The sequence below is a fragment of the Eschrichtius robustus genome, chromosome 15 (assembly GCF_028021215.1).
Source record: "Eschrichtius robustus isolate mEscRob2 chromosome 15, mEscRob2.pri, whole genome shotgun sequence".
NCBI lineage: Eukaryota > Metazoa > Chordata > Mammalia > Artiodactyla > Eschrichtiidae > Eschrichtius > Eschrichtius robustus.
Window position 1 is genome coordinate 93762856 of NC_090838.1, and position 22467 is coordinate 93785322.

At 48.0% G+C, this 22467-nt stretch overlaps 1 protein-coding gene across 1 annotated transcript in view; it reads left to right on the forward strand.

The window, feature by feature from the left end:
- The window catches only part of NCK2 (NCK adaptor protein 2), a 137935-nt gene extending 115984 nt beyond the window's left edge, over positions 1-21951 (forward strand). The window contains exon 5 of the mRNA XM_068564336.1: positions 20672-21951. Within this exon, the coding sequence (XP_068420437.1) occupies positions 20672-20866 (195 nt within the window). The 3' untranslated portion in view covers positions 20867-21951. The remainder of the gene's footprint in view (positions 1-20671) is intronic.
- Positions 21952-22467: the final 516 nt, after the last annotated feature.

Consider the following 22467-nt stretch of genomic DNA (forward strand, 5'->3'; position numbering starts at 1 on the left):
TGGTCGGTTTTACTTTTTAAACCGTGTAATCCTCAGTACATCTCTGCCTCAGGCACCACTGAGTTTACTTCTGAAAAGCTTTTAAAGCACTTAGGAAGAGAACGGAAAGGGAAAAGAGAGTTGTTGAGAGAGAGGAGTTTGTGTGTGTGAGCAGAGTCGGCGGCATGAGGCCTCTCGACTTGGAGCAGATTGGTTTCCAGCACACATTCGGAGGTCTGTGTTCCAGGTGTGTGGCTGAGCCCGTCTTGGGGAACTGGGCTGTGTCACAGGAATTAGCCTTTTTGTGTTTTCATTGTGGAGGTACTACTAAACCGGTTTTGTCGATCCCTGCAAATACACCTTCCAGAGTGAGTCCCCCCAAAAGGAGAGTTTTGAAGATAGAGTCCAGTGTAATTACTTTGTATTGGTTCCTGTAGACTTCAGTTTAATTTTTAATTTTTTTTTTTTTTTTTTTTGGCTGCATTGGGTCTTCGTTGCTGCACATAGGCTTTCTCTAGTTGTGGCGAGCGGGGGCTACTCTTCGTTGCAGTGCATGGGCTTCTCATTGCGGTGGCTTCTCTTGTTGCGGAGCACGGGCTCTAGGCGTGCAGGCTTCAGTAGTTGTGGCACGCAGGCTCAGTAGTTGTGGTGCACGGGCTTAGTTGCTCCACGGCATGTGGGATCTTCCTGGATCAGGGAACGAACCTGTGTCCCTTGCATTAGCAGGCGGATTCTTAACCACTGTGCCACCAGGTAAGTCCCAGTTTAATTTTTTAAACGCAACCTGTAAGACTAGTAAGCTCGTGCTATGTACTGTAATTGTTGTCTTCTGAAAAGGTTGATACCACAATAAGTAAGTGCATAGTCAAGGTTCCCTGTTGACTGATCTGGGAGGAGTTCAAGGCCCCAGAAGTGATTTTCCCCTTAAGAGAGGGGGGCAGATGTGATGGTGGTGGAAACTGGCCCCCCTGATGGTGGTGGCAGGTCGTGGAGACGGCGGCGCCTGCCCTGTGCTTCGGCAAGCGCACAGGGCTTGAACGTTAACTGCATCTGAAGTCTGAATGCTGAGCTTTTCTTCAAAACTTTTTAATGAAGTATAGTTGATTTACAGTGTTGTGTTAATTTCAGGTCTACAGCAAAGTGAATCAGCTATACATATACATATATCCCCTCTGTTTTAGATTCTTTCCCCATATAGGCCATTACAGAGTATTGAGTAGAGTTCCCTGTGCTATACAGTAGGTCCTTATTCGTTATCTGTTTTATATATAGTAGTGTGTGTATGTCAATCCCATTCTCTCAATTTAGCCCTCCCCCCTTTATCCCCTGGTAACCGTAAGTTTGTTTTCTATATCCGTGACTCTACTTCTCTTTTGTAAATAAGTTCATTTGTACCTTTCTTTTAGATTCCACCTATAAGCGATACCATAAAGACAAATATCATATGATATCCCTGAGCTTTTCTTATCCAGAGTTGGTGGTTTCTGGCAGGACATCACGTTAAGTTGTTCTAACGTGAGGTCAGCTCCGTGCACAGATCAGGGCGGAGAGATCAGGCTTCAGAGATCGGGTCCGGAGCACTTCCAGCCCTCCTGAGAGAAACTCAGAGGAAGCACCGGTAACCCGATCACAGTAGGAGGTGATCAGGGGACAGGTATGATCCAGAGTTGAGGAGTATCGTCTTGATTTAGGAATGTTGGGTTTGAAGAGACGTCTTAGAAGGGAGAGGGGCGAAAGCGGCCCCCCAGTGTGGAGACAGTGCCCAATGTCCCTCTTTCCGGGTCTGGGGTAGGGGACCATCCTTGGCAGAAGGTGGAGGGGCACGCTGGCTTAGGGAGGACCTGTCGCTTTTCCGTGGGACAGACACATGCAGGCAGCGGTCACTGTCTGATCTCGGGACCGAGTCCTTTTGGAGGTGGAGGGGTACTTGCTTTATCTGGCCTCCATCCCAGAACTTGCAGAGGCTCCAGTGTCGCATTTGTCTCGCATTATTAGAGAGAAAGCTAACTTTTTCTAAATCGTTGAGACATTAATTGTTTATATTTTATTGTAACCATTTTTTATGGGAGCCTTTCCAGATTTTTTTCCTTCTGTTTTAACTTAGAAAACCAAGCTACGACATCTCATCGTGTGCTGGGACCATTGATTCCCGGGGCAGAGGAAGGGGTTTGTTTGCTGGGACTTGGTCAGCTCTGCACCCACGGTGGCACTGGCTTGGGCTGAAGGCTTGCCAGGTGGCCCGAGGGTGCGGAGGGCTGCTTGTCCTGATGGAACTCGCCGTGACGTGTGGCATTTTCTGCTGTTCGTGCGCCTGCCTTGTGCCAAAGGCATGCTCAGGGGACTCTCAGGCGTGTCGCTGCTCTTCTCCTGAAGGGCCACGACAGAGAGAGGCCAGCTGCGCTGTCTTCCTGCTCATAGCCAGTCTGTCCTCAGCTGTCGTCTGCAGCTGTGAGGAACCGTCCGGACGTGCAGATGGACAAGTCCATTGCTTATTCCTTTTCCGCCGTCCATTGCCTCTGCTTCCTGCCACTGTCTCCGCATCTCCTTTCCTCCCCTGCTTTGTCTTTTTCTCTGTTCATCTTGGCATCTCTAAGGTGAGAGCCTGGCTTCCAAAGCCACCGCCAGGCCGGTGTGAGCCCTTAGCTTCATAATCTTGCACAGCTCCTGGGTCAGCGTTCCTGCCGGACTCAGAGGCCTCCCCATTTAATTTCCTTTCCTTCCTTGTGGTCTTTGGGCCCAGGGCTCGCCTTTGGTTGAGGTCACTGCAGGACCTGTGATTCCTCTGTAAGTACGGCTTTTTTAGAGTGCATCTTCAAGATGTGTTTCATTTTTAAAATATCCTGAGTGATTCCAAGATAAATAAGCTCGACTCTTGCTTGATATTGTGCATTTAAAAATATTTCATATTTTTCTGTTTTGAAAAGTAAAAATATACCCAGCTCTGAGTCCTGGGAAATCTGTGCTTGCAGGGGATGGATGCGGGGGAGGGGGGGGGGGAGGGAGGGATGTGCATATTTCAGAAAAACAAGCAAAACTTTGGCATATCCTGCAATATCCCGGGTCAGTGATATGCTGGGTGTTTCAGAGGTATCTGTTAGACATGTTTTATCAGTCAGTGAATGAACCGGACCACCCTGCTTTGGCTCTCTTTCCTGTCCTGAATCTTAATATCGACTGTTCTTTCTTCATCTTCTCTCTCCCCCTCCCTTTCTCTCCTCCTTCATCTGCAATTGTCATTTATCCTCAGCAGCTAAAGATGAAACGGTATGGCTTCTTATTCTCCATGTTTAACCATTATACCTCCACCTCCTAATCCAAACCTCATTAAATCTAGCAAATTCAAAATTCCTACCTGCCTTCTGATGCTTATCGTAAATCCTTATATATTTGTTCAGTCTTATCCTGTGGATATGGTTAGGAAGCTGTACTTACGATGAAGAATAACCAGTAACTAGATTTCTGTGTGCTCTGTAAGTGGTCAGTGTTTTATTTTTTCCATTACTATAGAAAGTGACAGGTTACAACTAGGATGAGGTCTGCAAAGCATAAGCGTGTGGTATAGGAAGGCATTTTTCTCTGTAAGACATTAAGGATCCCAAAGAGAGCATCTGTTTCAGCTTATTTATTGTGTCCGACAGTAGTATTTAGATACTCATCTTTTGTCATACAGCACATTCACGTGTGAAAAGACTTGCTAAAGATAACTTACTGTATATATTGGCCACACAAACAGTCTATTTGGGTTTCATCTCCTACTCTTTTAAAAAAAATCTATTAAAACTATTTGGCCAGGAAGAAACAGAATAGAAGGATTAGCATAGTTCCTTGCTATATTTTTCAAATTGCATTTCTCATAGTAATTGGAACTTTTAACCAAAACCCTGTTTTCAGGCAGTTTCATCACTCCATCTCTCCAGATCAGTGGTGCTCAAACTGCAGGTGTGCCAGAAGCTTCTGGAGGGCTTGGTCCCAACAGCCCACAAAGTGCCCAAGAATTTGCCTTTCTAGCAATTCTCTGGTGATGTGGATGATCTAGGGACCACACTTTGAAAACCCCTGGTTCCTGTTGTGACATCTTCATGGTTTTATACATATTTACAGCAATTATTTAAACTCATTTCTGCTTACTACTACATTTCCAAGAAATATAAAGATGCTTAAAGGTGAAGATTATAATTACCATAAGGCTTAATTTTATGTAGACCGTTAGGTTTTGTTGAGTGGAATTCATCTCCGGAAAGTGTTTTCTGTTCGTTTTTTAGCTGTTTAGAGTTTGGTGACAAGCCAGCTGTGTTTGCAGTGCGTTTCTGGCAGAGGATGGGAAAGGCTTCAGAGCCAGAGCAGAGTGAGGTTTGCTCCCTACACAGCTCAGAAGATGAGCAGCATGGCCTGAATTCCCTCCTGCAGAGACTTGCTGACAAGCTTCCTAAGTCCATGGTCTGACACCACGATCCCTAGATATTTCCTCATAAATTCATTCATGTTAAGAAAAAGCCTGTTGTACGCATCTTTCCGGTTGCAAACATAATGTTGTTTTTAATTGTCAGGCTTTTGGCCCAGGACCTGATGGAAGTTTTAAGCCTAGATTTTTAAAAATATTTCTCACCTCAAGCATATTTAATTCTTAAACCTGAAAGGGCCACTAAGATCATTTCGTTTGGGCACTTCTCTAAGAAGAGCTCACTCCTCGTCACCTGATTCTCAGACCCCAGCCTCATCGGCCCTGACTGTCTCTTCAACACTGGACGTTAAAAAACCAAAGAAGAGGGGCTTCCCTGGTGGCTCGGTGGTTGAGAATCTGCCGGCCAATGCAGGGGACACGGGTTCGAGCCCTGGTCTGGGAAGATCCCACATACCGCGGAGCAGCTGGGCCCGTGAGCCACAATTACTGAGCCTGCGCGTCTGGAGCCTGTGCTCCTTAACAAGAGAGGCCGCGGTAGTGAGAGGCCCGCGCACCGCGATGAAGAGTGGCCCCCGCTCGCCGCAACTAGAGGAAGCCCTCGCACAGAAACGAAGACCCAACACAGCCATAAATAAATAAATAAATAAATAAATAAATAAATAAATAAATAAATAAATTTAAAAAAAAAAACCAAAGAAGATGCAAAGCCCCGCACCCTATACTGGGGTCAGTGAAGAAGACACGAGTCCTATCTAAAGCTAGTCCCTAAAGTATAATCAATAGTGGCCCCCGCTCAGTGTGTCCTCTTTTCTGTTGGGGCCCCTGGAGGACCCCTAAGCTGCCCGAGGCCTCGTTTAAAGGTGTGGCTCCCAGTTCTTCCCAAAGGCGGGGCCTTGCTGGTTCCGTTCTGTGCGAGCTCCACCTCGAGCTCCACCTCGGGGCTCCTGTGTTGGCACAGATCTTGTTAACAGCGCACGGAACTGGCAGGCAAAGAATAACCGGCCTTTCAGTAATACGGAAGGCACTTGAGAATCGTGGAATTTCAGCCTCAACGCTATCATTTATTATGAAGGGCTTTAGATGGAGTTTTGTTTTGTTTTTAACTTTTAAAAAATTTTTATCGGGGTGTCGTTGATTTACAATGTTGTGTTAGTTTCAGGTGTACAGCAGAGTGAGTCAGTTATACGTATACATGTATCCCCTCTTTTTTAGATTCTTTTCCCATATAAGCCATTACAGAGTACTGAGTAGAGGTCCTTGTTAGTTATCTGTTTTATATATAGTAGTAGTGTATACGGATGGAGTTTCATCTCTGCTGTATTATGGGTAAAAGAAGGTAAATAGGACCAAATCCCTTTTGTTTGGAGGGAGATGATGTAGAAAGCAGAGCAGAGAGAGGCTTGTTACCTGAAACCCACCTGCCTCATGGCACCTGCAGAGGGAGGCCGTGCAGGCCGGGCTGGGCCAGCGGACGCTCTGGGGTGTCTCAGTCACATGGCTGATGGCAGCTGACGGGTCCCCCTTGTCCACACCTGCATCCCTCCAGGCCCCAGAGCCCCGCCAAGCTCTCCCTCCTACACCTGCGCTCCTGCCGTGCTGCGTGGGCCCTGCTCTCTCTTCCTCTGGACCTTTGCACACATCTGGAGGACTCCGGGGTACAGTCCCCGCCCCCTCCGGTGCACACACAGCCTTCACGCCTCGTTCCGCCACCTCGGCTTCTGGGAAACCTCCCTGCGGGCGCGCTCCTGGGTCCCACGGCGGATCCTGTGCTCACAGGCGTAACGGCTGTGCCAGCCCCATCACGGCCAGCTCCGCACGCAGAGCGCATGGTGTGTCGTCCTGCTGGCCCTTGACGCCTTGTGCCACGTGGGACTCCAGGAAGTGTTCTCCACATTCACGTGTGGAGGTCGATTGTCCAGAACGTGCGTGTGGATTCAGGGTGACGGGGACCCGGCAGGGGCCGCAGCAGGGGGATGCCCAGCCCTTCCTCTGTGCCCGCTGCCCCCTGGGCTCCTGCTCACGCACTCGTGAGCTTGGGTCGGACCCGGTGGCCTCTGGCTCATGACTGCTGCCACCTGCCAGAGGGTCCAGACGCCCTCTCCTCAGGCCTGCAAGTGTAATGGGGAGAGAGATGGTCGTCCAGTAAACCACTGGCAACTGAAAAATGACTCTCTCAAGCTAGAAAAGAAAACTGTGTCAAAGTAAATAATTCATCCATGATAGTATTCAGAAGTGTTTTCATAACAGTCCCTCAGATCATTAACTCCCTTGATGTAAACATTTATATTGCTGTCACGTAAAATCGCTAGTCCCTGTTAGGAATAGAGACTGTCCACGCGCACGCTGTGGACAATCGATCTCCACACGTGAATGTGGAGAACATTTCCTGGAGTCCCACGCGGAGCTAGGAGTCAAGGGCCAACAGGATGACACACCATGCACTGCCCCCAAATATTAAAAAGCTGTAGTGGAAATTTAAAAAAACTGGATCAAATATAATAAGTTTTTGGCACTTAATGTATTAGAAAGGTGTGTATGGATGCAACGTGTAGACCTTTCAGTCTTTACTTTTAGCTACAGCTGGAAAGAAACAACTATAGAAATAACCCTGAATAGGCTTGTCTTCTAGACCGAGGGCTCCCTTTGGTTTACAGAAGAGGTGAAAGGCTTATAGTCTGATGGTCACTGCGCTCTATTAGCAATGAGAGAAAATGGTTGAAATTGTTAGGGTTTCTTTGAACTGTACCTGTTGTTTTTAACAGCACACACGCACAGGCAGACCCGGCATGAGGGGCGGGGGGCTACCGCCCCAGCAGGCGCACGTGGGCCCTTCCGGCGGGTGTTTTCTGCCCGGGTTGTGGTTTCTTCCCCTGGTGAAGGGGAAGCACCTTGTGAAGCGAGGTGAGAAGCCTGGACAGAGGGAGGAACGTTTGCCTTCGGCTCTGCTCGGCGCTTGCTGAACATTTCTTTCTTGGAGGCAGGCACGCCCGCCTCTTCTCTCCCCGCTGCCAGGGGTCTTCACCGCGTGTCCTTTGGAAACAGTTCCTTGGCGACTTGCAGAAGAAATTCTACAAGAAGCACTTACGTTTTGGTCTCAAGCAAGATGCGGGCGAGGAACGTACTTGCCCAGCGGAGATGGTGTCCGAGGCATCTCACTAACACTCCCGATATTCAGATACTCAGGAGGCCCGGTGGGTGTGCCAGCCAGAGCCGGGCAGAGTCCCTGTTGCATTTCTAGGAGGGTGAGATAGAAAAACGTCAAGTTCAGGGATGATTGTTGCCTGACCCCAGGCCAGAGGGGAGCAACCCTTTTTGGTTCAGGAGCCGGGTCTGAGCCGTGTCGAGGGTGATCTGAAGGAAATGATGGGTTCCTTTGTACCCCCGCCGAGGCCCCTCCTCTCAGCATCCCTTCTGCCAGGACCCCCCTGCCGATTCCTGCAGTAACTTCCAAGGCAGGAGAGCACGTGTCCTCACCAATCCTGCTACTTTGGTTTCCTCTGTCCAGATTATAAGGTTTGCACCGGAATTTCACCAGTTTTTAGCACATCAGCTTTTTAAAAAAATGTTTGTTATTGTGGCAAAATATATATAACGTAAAAGTTGAACATTGTAATCATTTTCAAGTGCAAGTTCAGCGACGTGAAGCGTATTCACATTGCTGTGCAAGCGTTACCACCATCCTTCCCCAGAGCTTTTCCGTTTCCCTCGCTGGAACTCTGTCCCCATTAAATGATAACTCCCTATCCCCTCCCCCAGCCCCAGGCTGCTTTCTACTCTCTGTCTCTATGAATTTGACTAAGTACCTCGTATAAGTGGAATCACGCAGTGTCTGTGCTTTTGTGTCTGGCTTACTTCACTCAGCATAATGTCCTCAAGGTTCATCCATGCTGTAGCCTGGGTCAGAATGTCCTTCCTTTTTTAAAGCTGAATGATACTCCATTGTATGGATGGACCACACTTTGTTTATCCATCATCTGTCAAAGGACACGTGGGTTGCTTCCACCTTTTGGCTACCGTGAATAATGCCGCTGTGAACATGGGTGTGCAAGTGTCTGTTCAAGTCCCGCCTTCAGTTCTTGAAGGTCTATACCCAGCAGAGTTTTTGGAGCAAATGGTGATTCACTGGTGAATTGTTTGAGGAACCGCAGTCTGTTTTCCACTGCGGCTGCACCACTTTACCTTTCACCAGCTGTGCATAAGGGTTCCAGTTTTTACGCATCCTTGCCAACAGTTGTTGTTCTGGTTTTTTGTTTTTTCATAATCACCAGCCTCATAGGTGCAAAGTGGTGCCTCACTGTGGTTCCGGTTTACATCAGCACAGAGCCTTTCAGTCTCAGCTGCGCCTTTGGCCTATTTGTGGGTGTTTCTCACGGCGCTGTTACCAAGCGGTTCCTAAACGTGGCCTCAGTAGCACGGCAAGAGCAGCACAGAGAAATAAAAGAGTCGCCCCACGGAGCTTGTAACACAGAAAGCTGTTCTATCATTCTGTTAGATCACCCTCCCTAGTCGTCCAGTAGAGCCTTCTTTTATTTTTATTTTAGTTTCTTATTTTTTGGCCATGCCACGCAGCATGTGGGATCTTAGTTCCCTGACCAGGGATCGAGCTTGCGCCCCCTGCATTGGAAGCGTGGAGTCTTAACCACTGGACCACCAGGGAAGTCCTGGTATAGCCTTCTTTTAATCAAAATTGATTCCCTGTCTGTACTTATGCCACAAGCTGTCAATTGATATGTGTAAATATATAATACCATTTATTATTGATAAGTCACTCCAGGCATGGCATGGCCAAAAGACAGAGAAGGACAAGGGCAGTATTCTAAAAGTCTGTCCTCCGAGATGTTCCCATTAACTTTAGGAAATGCATCTGGGGACGCAGAGAGGGATAATCACACATGCACATACTAACTTACAAATGGACCGTAAACACTTCCGTTGAAAGATTAGGTAGATGGACTTTGAGGGCCGTACTGTGGTTGCTGGTCGATTTCTCTTCACTTGTGTAAGCAACTTTATTTCAGAAGCTAATGAGAGCCATAATATTTGATCATGTCACCTGTGGGATTGGCTTTAGGCCTATAGAGTAAATATTTCAGAGACACGTTTATAGGAGAATAGAAATGCCAGTTAGAAGGTAAACTGATGTAAACACAAAGAGTAGAGCTCCTGTATAGAGAGGGAGCCAATTTTGATTTAAAAAGGCTCTGCTGGACGGCTGGGGGTGGCGGTGATCTAATGGGTGATGGACCTGGAAGGCCACTTTTCTGAGATTAGAACCGGGAGAGTATTGATCAGCGGAGTACAATCTGCCTTCAGCCCACTGGCTCTCAGGTTTCTTTGGCAAAGGAACTACTTCTCTGGACAAAAGAATACCTTCCTTAAAGAAGCAAAAAAGAGAGAAAAATTTCCATGTATCAGACAAGGGGGAAAGAATGATACAGCTTTTGATAAGAAACCGACAAGGTGACCCCTCTTTGGGGGCAGAGAGAGCGTTAAATATTTGTATCAATTGTTGGTGCTTGAAGACCAGCATGACCAGAAATCCACCCAGTGCCCACCTGGGAGGCTCAGTAGACCACACAAGGGGCACTTCTATTCTCATCTTGCCCTAAAATCTGAAGTGAAAGATACGTGGACATTTTAAGGTTATTAAAGACTCAGGAGGGGGCTTCCCTGGTGGCACAGTGGTTAAGAATCTGCCTGCCAATGCAGGGACACGGGTTCGAGCCCTGGTCTGGGAAGATCCCACATGCCACGGAGCAACTGGGCCCGTGAGCCACAACTATTGAGCCTGCGCATCTGGAGCCTGTGCTCTGCAACAAGAGAGGCCGCGATAGTGAGAGGCCCGCGCACCGCGATGAAGAGTGGCCCCCGCTCACCGCAACTAGAGAAAGCCCTCGCGCAGAAACGAAGACCCAAACACAGCCAAAAATAAATAAATAAATAAATAAATTTATTTAAAAAAAAAAAAAAAGACTCAGGAGGGCCTGGGAGCAAGGTCCCTGCTTCCTCTATTATTTCTTCACAGCCACATGCTTAGAAAAAAATCATATCAATACCTAGGCTATTGGGGATGGAGAATGAAGCAAAGGATATTATGGGCTGTTCTCAGTGCTCCTTTTTTTTTTTTTTTTTTTTTTTAATACTGGTGATGAGAAAATCGTGATTAAATCTTGAGTAAAGGAGAGAAACATTTGACCAGGGCGTCTACTTTATAAAAATGCAAAGGTGCTTTTCAGCAAGTGTTTGAAACAATGGATCAAGTTGGTGAAGCTGTAGAAATAGTATCAAAGAGGGTATAATTTGGTTTTCCTTTCTAAAAGTTGTTGTGAGCAGAAATTGCAAAGAGGTAAGATGTAAGAATTACCTGAAGGAACGAATAGTGGAAGAGATGCTCCAAATTGGAGACTCACCTGTCAGTGCACTTATTGAGCACCTACTGTGATCCCGGTGTGGAGACGTGGAGTTCAATCAGGTTCTAGTACTTAGAGGGATTATATTCAAATAGGGACCTAAAACCTAAAAAAAAAATAGTGATAATAATAAAAGCCCTGAGAGGGGGTGGTTTTTTGTCAGTCTATCAGCTGTCCTCACATTCCCCTTGGAAAATGACTTCCTAAAATGTCAGGTGAGTGAATGACTTAAACTAACAGATAATTCTTCAGGACCCCAGGTTCAAAAACTGTGAGAATAGAAAAGTCAATCCTTCGAAGAATAGTCCGAGGGAAGGAGAGAACAAGAAGTGATGTGATGTTCGAACTGAATTTGAAAAGTTAGCACGGTATTCTGCAAAGAGAAATTATACCAAATAAGGAGAAAGGGAACCATGGGGAAGTTTGGGCAGTGGGAAGAAGCAGGAAGATAGGATTGAGGGGAGGACGGAAGCTAGGTGTTCCAAAATTGGAAACAGGTACAGGACCCAGTCTAGGTTTTAGTGCAGCCCAAGGCAGCTTTCACAAGTTGCGGTCCCACGGTGGCTTAAAAAGATGTCCACAAATCATCTGATACCCCTCCCTTCAAAGGGTGGAGGTGACGGCCTCCCCATCAGCAGGGTGTCACTTGATAACTCACATCTGATGAACAGGCTGTGGTAGGAGAGGTGGTGGGCGACTCCCGGGACTGGATCGTAAATGCACGTGGCTTTGCTGCGTCTGGGATCGCTTGATTTGTGGGGAGCCGGCCGTCGCGTTGTGGAGGTGCTGAGGCAGCACTATGGAGGCTGCAAGACCAGGGACGGAGGCCTCTGAGCGGCTCATGTGAGCGGACCACCTTGTATGTGGACCTGCTTCCCCAGCTGGGCCTTCAGATGACCGCAGCCTCAGCCCATGTCTTCACGACAGCCTGATGGAGCTTGGTGGCTCCAGGTCAGTCAAGGTTTAAGGTACTCCCAAATTCCCAATTATAAATTGTTATTTAAGCCACTGGGTTTGGGGGAGATTTGTTACACAGCGGTAGACAAATAGTACGAGTAGCCCAGGTAGAAAACAGGACCATAATAAGATAGGAGACAAAAGGAACTGAAAATTAAAGTTCAGGAGATCGTGCTTTGCCCTTTGTGTTTAAAGAGAGAACAGACAGGTGGCTTTCATGTCAGCGATGTTCCTTTCCTTCTGCTGAAACCCAGGAGGAGACCTCAGAGGTACCAGGTGGCAGACGTAGGGGTCTGTACAGCCTCAGTCACTCCTGGGCCAGTTAGCTCAGCGACCATCTGTTGAGTGCTTATTATGTATCAGGCCCAGTTTTTTCTCCCAAATATATAAAAATAAGAAAGAAGGAGCCTCTCCCTCAGAAAGCTTAGAGCCTCGTAGGAGAGCCATGTAAGCAAGCACTGATGACTGATCAAGGTGCAGTGCGGTGTAGTGCTTCTGTGACAGGATGTAGGCCTCTTGTAAGTGGTGTGGAAAGTATGTTCTCTGGAGACTTTAACTGAAAGACGTTTTAAAAAATCGACGAGATGCTGATGGCTTTATAAAGCTTCATAGAAGGAACTTAAAGAAGGGGCACTAGGTGACAGTTTTGCTTAATACCTCCCCAAAGACGTTGTGCTTCTGACATTACTATAGTTTATTCAACTGCCCCAGTCTCTTCCCAGTTTCAGGAGCTATCTCTGTTCCGTGGTTACAAAAACTGAAGAACTGTTGGGAAACTTGCCCAAGGTCTCAAAGCCAGTAAGTAAAGGAGCCAAAATAGGAGAGCAGGCAGCCTGGTAATGGAGCCAGTGACTCAGCTCTCCTGCTTCTCAGCAGCACGATTGTGGTGGAGAACTGGGGCCTGGATGGGTCACCGCCTGCCCGTGTCACGTGACCATCTGCTCATGGTGGACTGGTTTCTTGCAGACCGGTGCTTCTGCTGAAAACAGCTAGAAAAGCTGGACAAAACATTGAGACAAACACAAAGCAGCAGAGAAGTAGACCTTCAGTAGTCTGTGGTGCTGGGAGGCAGAAATGGGAGGTCAGGCGCACTGAGGGGGCAGGGCCCCCAAAAGTCTATACACTGGGATCAAAGGCAAACTGGGAATAACACCACACTGTAATCAGTTACTTACATCCCTCATTGAACTAAGGTGCCCTGCCCACCCCGGGTGCAGAAGCAAAGCAAACCCTCTCGGAGGGCAGTAATACCATTGAGAACCTCAGGGTGTCTCTTTGATTTTTTTTGTACACAATATGCAGCATTCAAAGAAAAATTACCAGGAGACAAAACTGGATGACCAAAATCAAAGGGGGGATAAAAAAAAGACATTAGAACAGACCCACAGATTTCGAGTTTTTATTTATTTATAAATTATTTATTTATTTCTATTTTTGGCTGCATTGGGTCTTCGTTGCTGCGCACAGGCTTTCTCTAGTTGCGTTGAGCGGGGGCTACTCTTCGTTGCAGTGTGTGGGCTTCTCATTGCAGTGGCTTCTCTTGTTGCAGAGCACAGGCTCTAGATGCGCAGGCTTCAGTAGTTGCAGCATGGAGACTCCATAGTTGAGGCACATGGGTTCAGTTGCTCTGCAGCATGTGGGATCTTCCCGGACCAGGGCTCGAACCCATGTCCCCTGCATTGGCAGGCGGATTCTTAACCACTGCGCCACCAAGGAAGTCCAGATTTTGAGTTTTGAAATGCAGTCTTTCAGGTATATGGATGAATAGGTTCAAGAAACTCAGCAAGATCAATCTGAGCAGAGAATTAGAAGTAATAAGGGAGAATCAAGTGAGAATCCTAGGACTAAAAAATACAGTAAATGAAATTAAGGACTTGGTGGGTTTACAGCAGATTAAACGCAGCTGAAGAAAGGATTAGTAAATAGGAAGATAGCTCAGAGGAAGAGAGATGTTAGGATACACATGCAAAAAAATAAAAGGACAGAAAATACAGAAAAGAGCGTAGAGATTTTGCTACAGGTCGAATGTTTGCATGTTGTCCTTCCCCCCCAACTTCCCACCTTGTTAAATTCATAGGCTGAAGCCTGATCCCCAATATGATGGGATTGGGAGGGAGCCCTCATGAATGGGATTAGTGCCCTTATAAAAGAGACCCCAGAGAGCTCCCTGGCCCCTCTGCCACATGAGGACACAGTGAGAGGATGGCTGGCTGTGAACCAGGAAGCAGGTCTTCACCAGACACTGAATCTCCTGGCTACTTCACCTTGGACTTCCAGCCTCCCGAACCGTGAGGAATACACTTCTGTCATTTTTAAACCACCCAGTTTACGGTATTCTGTTGTCGTAAACAGAACTAAGATTTACAGGACCAAGTGAGAGGTTTAACATACATGTAATTGGTGTCCCCAAAGAGGGGACGTCGGGGTGGGGGGTGGACAGGAGAGTGGAGCTGTGTTTGAAGAGAGATGTGCCCCTGCCCCGTGACTCACTAGTGGCTGAGCCTGGTCTTCCAGCTTCAAGTTCTGCACCTTTAGGACATCTTTCATTGTGACACGTAATACCCAAAAAATTTCATTTGAAAAGTACTTGTTGAGGGGCTTCCCTGGTGGCGCAGCGGTTGAGAATCCGCCTGCCAATGCAGGGGACATGGGTTCGAGCCCTGGTCTGGGAAGATCCCACATGCCGCGGAGCAACTGGGCCCGTGAGCCACAACTACTGAGCCTGCACGTCTGGAGCCTGTGTTCCGCAACAGGAGAGGCCGCAATGGTGACAGGCCCGCACACCGCGATGAAGAGTGGCCCCCACTCGCCGCAACTAGAGAAAGCCCTTGCACAGAAACGAAGACCCAACACAGCCAAAAATAAATAAATAAATAAATTAAAAAAAAAAAAAAAAAGTACTTGTTGAACCCAGGTCAGGAAGGTCGAAAAATAGGGCCCAGGTCAAGGTCAAGAGGTAGGACGTTGCTGGCCCTCTGGAAGCTACTCCCATACCTGTGTGTGCTTCCTGATTGCACCACACCTCCTGCCAGAGATCACTGCTCCCTTTCATTGTGAGCTGGTCGTTTTCTTTACCGTTTTAGACCTACGTTTGTCTGTTTTGGTTCTGTCTGCTTCTGGGTTGTACCATTGGTATCGCACTGTGGCTGTTCTGTTCTTACTTTCTTCTTTTGTCCACACTTTGTGAGCTCGTTCAGTCCGTGTCGACGCATTCACTTTGTTGTGTGATGAACTGTCCCCTCCTGTGTTTATCGACTCCTGTGGTGGACGTGAGGCATGTCGGCACCTGGGGCCAGCATGAGTGGTCCTGCTCAGACATTCATGACCCTGTCCCCTGCTGCACCTGTACACACGCTCCTCTGAACCCGAGCACGTCCTGGGGTGAAACAGCCGGGTCCTGGACAAAGCGTGTCTTCAGCTTCTCGATGATGCAGAGACCCTGTATCCAGGCCCGCAGCAGTTCTGGCTCGAGCTCCCACCACCGGGAGGGGTTCCCGGTCCAGCTCTCTCCCTACCTCGGAAATGACTGTGGCTTGTTGGCTCTGGATGAGGGACTCACCCTGTACCCAGCATGGGAAGCGCACAGCACTCCCTCGTGTGGGCCTGCGTCTCCAGATCATTCGCGCCGCAGATGCTGGGCTGGTGGGTCTCGGTCCTCTTGCTCAATGCAGACAGGCCAGCAGACACGTGTCAAGGTTCTGTGACAAGCTTAGCGTTAGAGCATCGCTGAGCCCTCCCGCCGGCACCCCCCGCCAGTGCAGGCGAGTGCGGCTCCGTCCTTCCTCGCTCGACTCCCCTCGACTCCCCGGAGGCTGTTTGGGAGCTGAGCCTGGAAGGATCACAGCCCTCGTGTACAAGGCCGACGGGGCCGAGTTCTCAGGGGTCGTGCGGGGCAGGTTCGTTCTGGGTCTGGAGCAGCCGTGTCTCCGTCAGATCCAGGGGGCCGGCTCGGGGTGAAGGGAAGAGAGTCCTTGCTGTCCCTTCAGGGGGCTTCCCCACAGGGACTGTCTAGAGCAGGGCCTGACTTCTCAGGACAGAGTCTGAAGGGCATCCGCTGCCTCGGGGTGAGCTTGGCCGCGGAGCCGCCTCCTTCGAGAGGCTACTTAGCCCGTAAATTGCATTCCTGTCTTGTCCTCATGGCTCTGAGCATTTGAAAACACTTCTGGTGGTTGGCTCAGCGTCCGTTTCTCAAACTGCGTCAGGATCCCCGGGAGGGCTCATGAAACACAGATGGCTGGGCCCCGCCCCAGAGCTGCGGATTCAGGGGTTCCTGAGAATTCGATTTTTCACCCGACAGATTCCCAGGAGATGCTTATGCTGCGGTCTTGAGAGCTCAGTTTGAGAACCACTGGTCCAGTTCATCTTCAGGCTTCGTTTAGAATTCAGTGGTTAACACGTAACAGTGCATTTTAGTACATAGATTGGAAAATGTACTCATGCTGAATTGAGATTTCCCCAAAGGTTCAGCAGCCCTGCTTGACATAAATTTAGTTCATTCTACGTCCTTAACTTCAAGGTTTCTACTCAGAGATTAAAAATTACTTTCTCTGCTGCATTGGTTTTACTGCTGTAATGCGCATATACACGTGACACACCATGATGTTAAATTAAGGAGCTTAAATTAAAAGCAAATTCAGAGTCGTCTGTTGACCATGGGGCTTAATTAAAATTGAGCCTATCACATACCGACTCTGACTGACTCACCTTCTCCCTCCGTACGATGCCACTTTGTCTATGAATTGATTAAAGTATCTCTAAAACGAGCTCAGTGCCCGGCTTGTGCTAAACTATAAAACTGAGGTCGCCTTCTATCTTTATCTGAAGGCACAGACTTACGGCACAGAATGTATATGCTTATAAAAATTAACAGATGCTCGAAACTAAACGTGACTTCACAAAAACCTGAAGCCCCAGGAGAGAGCTGAGCGGTCCGCAGTGTGTATGTGCTGCTGGACCCAGGGGCGTAGTGACTGCCCACAGAGCTTCTCCTTCACCCGCCAGGACTGATCACCGTGTGACAGTGGCCCCGGGGCCGAGGCTCCGGGCCATCCGGTGCAGAGCACCTGTCGGGCGGTACCTGTTTTAGTTTGTTCCATTTTCAAAACCGTATACAACATCCAACTTGGGTGGGAATACTGAAAACACTGAGGCCAGCTCGCATCCATCGTGTTCAGTTTCATGAAAATAGTAGTGATTCGAGAATTGCGCAGATGATTACTTCGAATGTCCTTCTGTGCTGTTTCGCTGGTTGACAGGGTCATCCGTGACATCAGCGTCCGTCATGATTCATTCTTTTTGAGGGGCCATCCAAGGCCCCTTCGCCCCATCCCCAGTCGCCCTCCTGGGCTGGCTCAGAAGATCTTCACCCCATGGTGATTCATTTCTAAGAGATCAAGTTGGGGAAATAATTTTCAAGTTCTGTGTCTCCTTCCCCACCTGCTCTGGGCCCCTAATCCTCTAATGGCCATGATTCTGAAAATAATACATAGCCCAAGGCCTAATCAGAGATAAAACTTCCTGTCTCTTCCTGGGTTTCCTCCAAGTCGTCAAGCCCTGGGTTTAGTATGGGGATAAGGTGAGGTTTTTCCCTTAAAGATTTGTTTTTATTTGGTCGGTTTGGGGCAAAGGGACACAGAAATACAAACTATAAATCCATCTGTCTCTGAGATGCGTTTCTGCCGACGTCTGTGACAGGTGGCAGCCCGCCCCAGAGTTGGATTTTCTCAGACCCCCATTTCCCTGAGTTGTCATTCGTTTATATGGAGTGATCTCTTGTTTTGCAAGATTTGTACACCTTAAATCAAATGTTTGCAAAGTCGGCGTAAAAGCCAGAGGACGGGGGCGGGGTGCTTGCTGGTTTTGCCCTGTTGGGAGGGACACGAAGCAGGGGCCGGGCTGGTGGGTGGTCACCAGCAGTACCTGGGTTTGGAGAAAGGAGGCAGCCTGGCCTAGGAATTCAGTTTAGACCTGGATTATCCGGCTCCCACCATCCGTAGGGCTCCCTGCGGAACACAGCCGTGGATTAGACGCCGCCCTACCCGGCCTGATGCGTCAGGACGCTTTCTGCTGGGCAGTAGCCAAGGGGGGCAGAGCTTATCCGGTTTGGATGGGGAGGCTTCTCCAGGGTGGTCAGCTTGTGAGCTGAGACCTACGGGAATGGTCGACCAAGGAGGGGGACAAAGGCTGGCTCAGAAACCACATGAACAGGAGTGAAAATGGGACTGGGGTTGGGAAGGGCATCCTTCTGTTTCATTGGTCGGATCTGGGGAAGCGGGGACAGGTGACACAGCCCTGGTGGGCCGTGGTGGGTGGTTGGGTTTTATTCTGAGGCCACTGAGGGAGGCCAGTGTCCGTCCTCCTCTCCTTCAGCCGCGCCGGCCACTTAGTGCCCCCGGAGAGGCAGGACCCTCTCCCTTTCTTCACCGACGTCCCCCCTCCCCTCCCCAGCACTCACCCACCAGCGCGCCTCTCGCGCCCAGGTCCGGTTTCTGTGGAGGCCTTTCCTGACCTCCCGCCCCGAGTTTAAATGCCCTGCGCCACCTCAGTACTCTCTCCTTTCTCTCTGCAGAACTCAGCACAGTTTGCACCTATATACCAGCTCCTTCTTTATCTGTTTTCCCCACTGGATGGCCACTTCCAAGAGAGCAGAAACCCATGTAGAGCATACATGCTGTGCTCTCATGTGCACGCATCCAGGGCGTGGCCTGTCTCGTGTGAGTCCAATCGTTTATCCAATTCAGCAATACTTTTTTTCCCCAAAGAATATTCCTCATTCAATGTCTTACCCTACATATTTTTCAATAAATGAGATGAAAGACTAATTTTAATAAAAGTAATAATATCTTTCTAAAATATAATACATTCACATATACGTAGGGCACTGACATAATCGCAAATTTAAACATTTCTCAATAAAATCTGTATGTGAACCATAGTATAGCCGCCTCTGGGATACTATGGACCATGCTAAAATGCAACCAGAATTTTCCACTGCTCTTAAAATATTTATTTTTAAATAGCTTAGAATTAGAAAAATTTAAATTTTTTAAATTGAAATATAGTTGATGTACGATATTCTGTAAGTTACAGGTGTGCAATGTAGTCATTCACCATTTTTAAAGGTTATGCTCCATTTACAGTTATTATAAAATACTGGCTATATTCCCCTTGTTGTACAATATATCCTTGTAGCTTATTTTATACCTAAAGTTTATACCTCTTAATCCCCTACCGCTATATTGCCCCTCCCCGCTTCCCTCTCCCCACTGGTAACCACTAGTTTGTTCCCTATATCTGTGAGTCAGCTTCTTTTTTATGTTCGCTAGTTTGTTGTATTTCTTAGATTCCACATGTAAGTGATATCATACAGTACTTGTCTTTCTCTGCCTGACTTCTTCACGTAGCATAATGCCCTCCAAGTCCATCCATGTTGCTGCAAATGACAAAATTTCATTCTTTTTTATGAATGAGTAGTATTCCATTGTATATGTGTACCACATCTTTTTTATACGTTCATCTGTTGACGGACACTTGGGTTGCTTCTGCACCTTGGCAATTGTAAATAATGCTGCTAAGAAACGTTGGGCTGCATGTATCTTTTTGAATTAGCATTTTGGGTTTTTTGTTTTTTTTGGATATATACCCAGCAGTGGAATTGCTGGGTCATATGGCAGTTCTATTTTTAGTGTTTTGAGAAACCTCGGTACTGTTCTCCACAGTGGCTGCACCAATTTACATTCCCACCAACAGTGTAAGAGCGTTTCCTTTTCTCCACACTCTCTCCCAACATTTGTTATTTGTGTTCTTCTTGATGACAGTCATTCTGACAGGTGTGAGGTCATATCTCCTTGTGGTTCTGATTTGCATTTCCCTGATGATTAACGATGTTGAGCATCTTCTCATGTGCCTCTTGGCACCTTCATTTCCTCTCTGGAAAATGTCTATTCTGTTCGTCTGCCCATTTTTTTAATTGGGTCGTTTGTTTTTTTGATATTGAGTTGTATGAACTGTTTATATATGTTGGATATATATAAGTAACCCCTTATTGGTCACATCATTTGCAAATATTTTCTCACAGTAGGTTGTCTTTTCATTTTGTCGATGGTTTCTTTTCCTTTGCTGTGCAAAAGCTTTTAAGTTTAATGAGGTCCCATTTGTTTATTTTTGCTTTTATTTCCTTTGCTTTAGGAGACAGATCCAAAAAAATATTGCCACAATTTATGTCAGAGTGTTCTGCCTATGTTTTCCTCTAGGAGTTTTATGGATTCCAGTCTTACATTTAGGTCTTTAATCCATTTTGAGTTTATTTTTGAATATGATGTTAGAGAATGTTCTAATTTCATTCTTTACAAGTGGCTGTCCAACTTTCCCAGCACCACTTAATGAAGAGACTATCTTTTCTCCATTGTATATTCTTGCTTCCTTTGTTGTAGATTAATTGACCATAGGTGTGTGGGTTTATTTTGGGGCTCTCTATTCTGTTCCATAGACCTATGTGTCTGTTTTTGTGCCAGCACCATGCTGTTGGGTGAACTTCTAATAGTGGTAGAAGTCAGAGAAAGTGAAACTTCTAGCTGCTGCCTGTATAGAAATCACTTTTTACAAATTCAAGAAATAGCTCGGGGAGATGAACATTTAACACCGGTTAACACTGGTGCCGTCCATTCCATAACGAGTCTCCAGTTTTCAAATAACGACATACATTTAGCACCGAAACCCTACTAAGCAAAGCGTCCGTTTTCTTCACTGCAGAACATGGGCATCTCAGCCGGCCTCCGGGTCATCGCGAAGATCAGGGGCCGCCCCCCCCTCCCCCCCCCCCCCCCCCCCCGCCCCGGGTGTGGATGCAGAGCCCTGTGCCCCGTCCCCGGCCCTGCTCACGGCTTGTGGCCGGGTGGTAACTGGTGTTCTCTCTCCCCTGCAGCCCAGTGACTTCTCCGTGTCTCTCAAAGCATCAGGGAAGAACAAGCATTTCAAGGTGCAGCTGGTGGACGACGTCTACTGCATCGGGCAGCGGCGCTTCCACACCATGGATGAGCTGGTGGCACACTACCACAAGGCCCCCATCTTCACCAGCGAGCGCGGGGAGAAGCTCTACCTCGTCCGGGCGCTGCAGTGAGCGCAGGGGATGCGCCCCGGAAAGGCGCCCCGGCCCGGCCTCTCCTGCACGCCCGCTCCTGGCGGCCGTCCCGTCCTTGCTCTCTCCAGCTGGTTTCCCTTTCTGTCCGGGTCGGGTCGTTTGCCATCCGCCCTCCTTTGCCGTCCCAGGCCCTCCTGGACGGTTTTAGTGACGGGGAGGTGGAAGGGGGCGAGTCGGCTCACTTTATTCCTTCTCCGTGGGAGCCAGCCTTAGTCTGTTCAAATCGCTCGTGCCAGCAAACCCCCCCCCCCCTTTAAAGACGTCGGGCGCGGTTTGGATGCACCGGAGCTGCCCTTACTTCCATGAGCCACAGCGCACGTGACAGCGGGGCCGGGCCCTGGGTGGCACCTGCCCAGGGACCACCTGTCCTGGTCCCGGCATCCCTGGATCTGTGTCATTTGCGTTCACACAGCTCCCAGACTCTCCGGGGGTGACCCCGGGCACGCGTAGCAATACTGGAACCACCGGGTGAGACGGGAAGGGAGAAGCTGTCCAGTGCCTTTGGGGCTGCACTTGCAATAAAGAAAAGAAGTCCTGGAAAGTCAGTCCGGAGACTCGGAAAGACAGAGGTTTCGGAAATGTTCCCCCAAGATGTGCCATCTGCATAGTGCTTTTTCCTGTTGCCCTTCGGCTCGTTTCAATTTCACAATGATATATTTAATTCTCAAAGTAATATGTATCTATAGCCATTTGTTGACACTAATACAGATGATTAAGGAAAACAGCTGATCTTTGGGAAAGGGGAGCGACCAACACTTCACACACACACACACACACACACTATATATATATATATATATATATATATATATATATGTATATAAAATTTGCTTTACAGGGAAATTTTTCAGGGTTTACAAAAGGATATGTGATTGGTAGTAGGAGACACAGAATGTTTATGAAGAAATTGCATTTTCTTTTTTCTTTACATTTGAACTCCTTTATAGTTTAAATATACACTCTTGAGATGGCACATTCCTACAGCTGAGGAAGGGGTCTTGAGACCTCCTAAACTTGCATACTCAGTTTTTTGGATATTGTAATAAAAAAGTATTATGACACGACTCTGTGTGTGTTCATCTGTGGCAAAGCTCGGACTCAGCGATGGGGCAGGAGCCCCTGCAGCCTTTCCTGAAACGCTCAGTGCCCGAAGGAGAGCATTTCTAGAGAGGTGTTCTAACAAATTTATTACTTGTGTGTTTTCTTTTTCTACCGCCGCATTTTTGTATCTTGAAATAATAAATTTTAATTAGAGCGACTCCAAGAGAAACCAGAATCTCAAGCTTGATCTTACCTTTACTCTTTGGAAATTATCTGTTAAAAATATTTCACCAAACTGCTGTCAGCTAGCCCTCCCCCCTCCAGCTTTCCTCTCCCCCCTCCAGCTTTCCTCTCCCCTGTCCCGCCTGCCTTCCGTCCCGCCTGCCTTCCATGCGCTCGGGAAAGCCTTTGTCGAGCCCCCAAGGGCACTGGGCACCGGGAATACAGAGCCACAGGGCACGGCCTTGGTGCCCCCATGGCTGATCACAGCTGACGTGTGCTCAGCGCTCCCTCTGGGCCGGACATGGCATCCTCGTCCC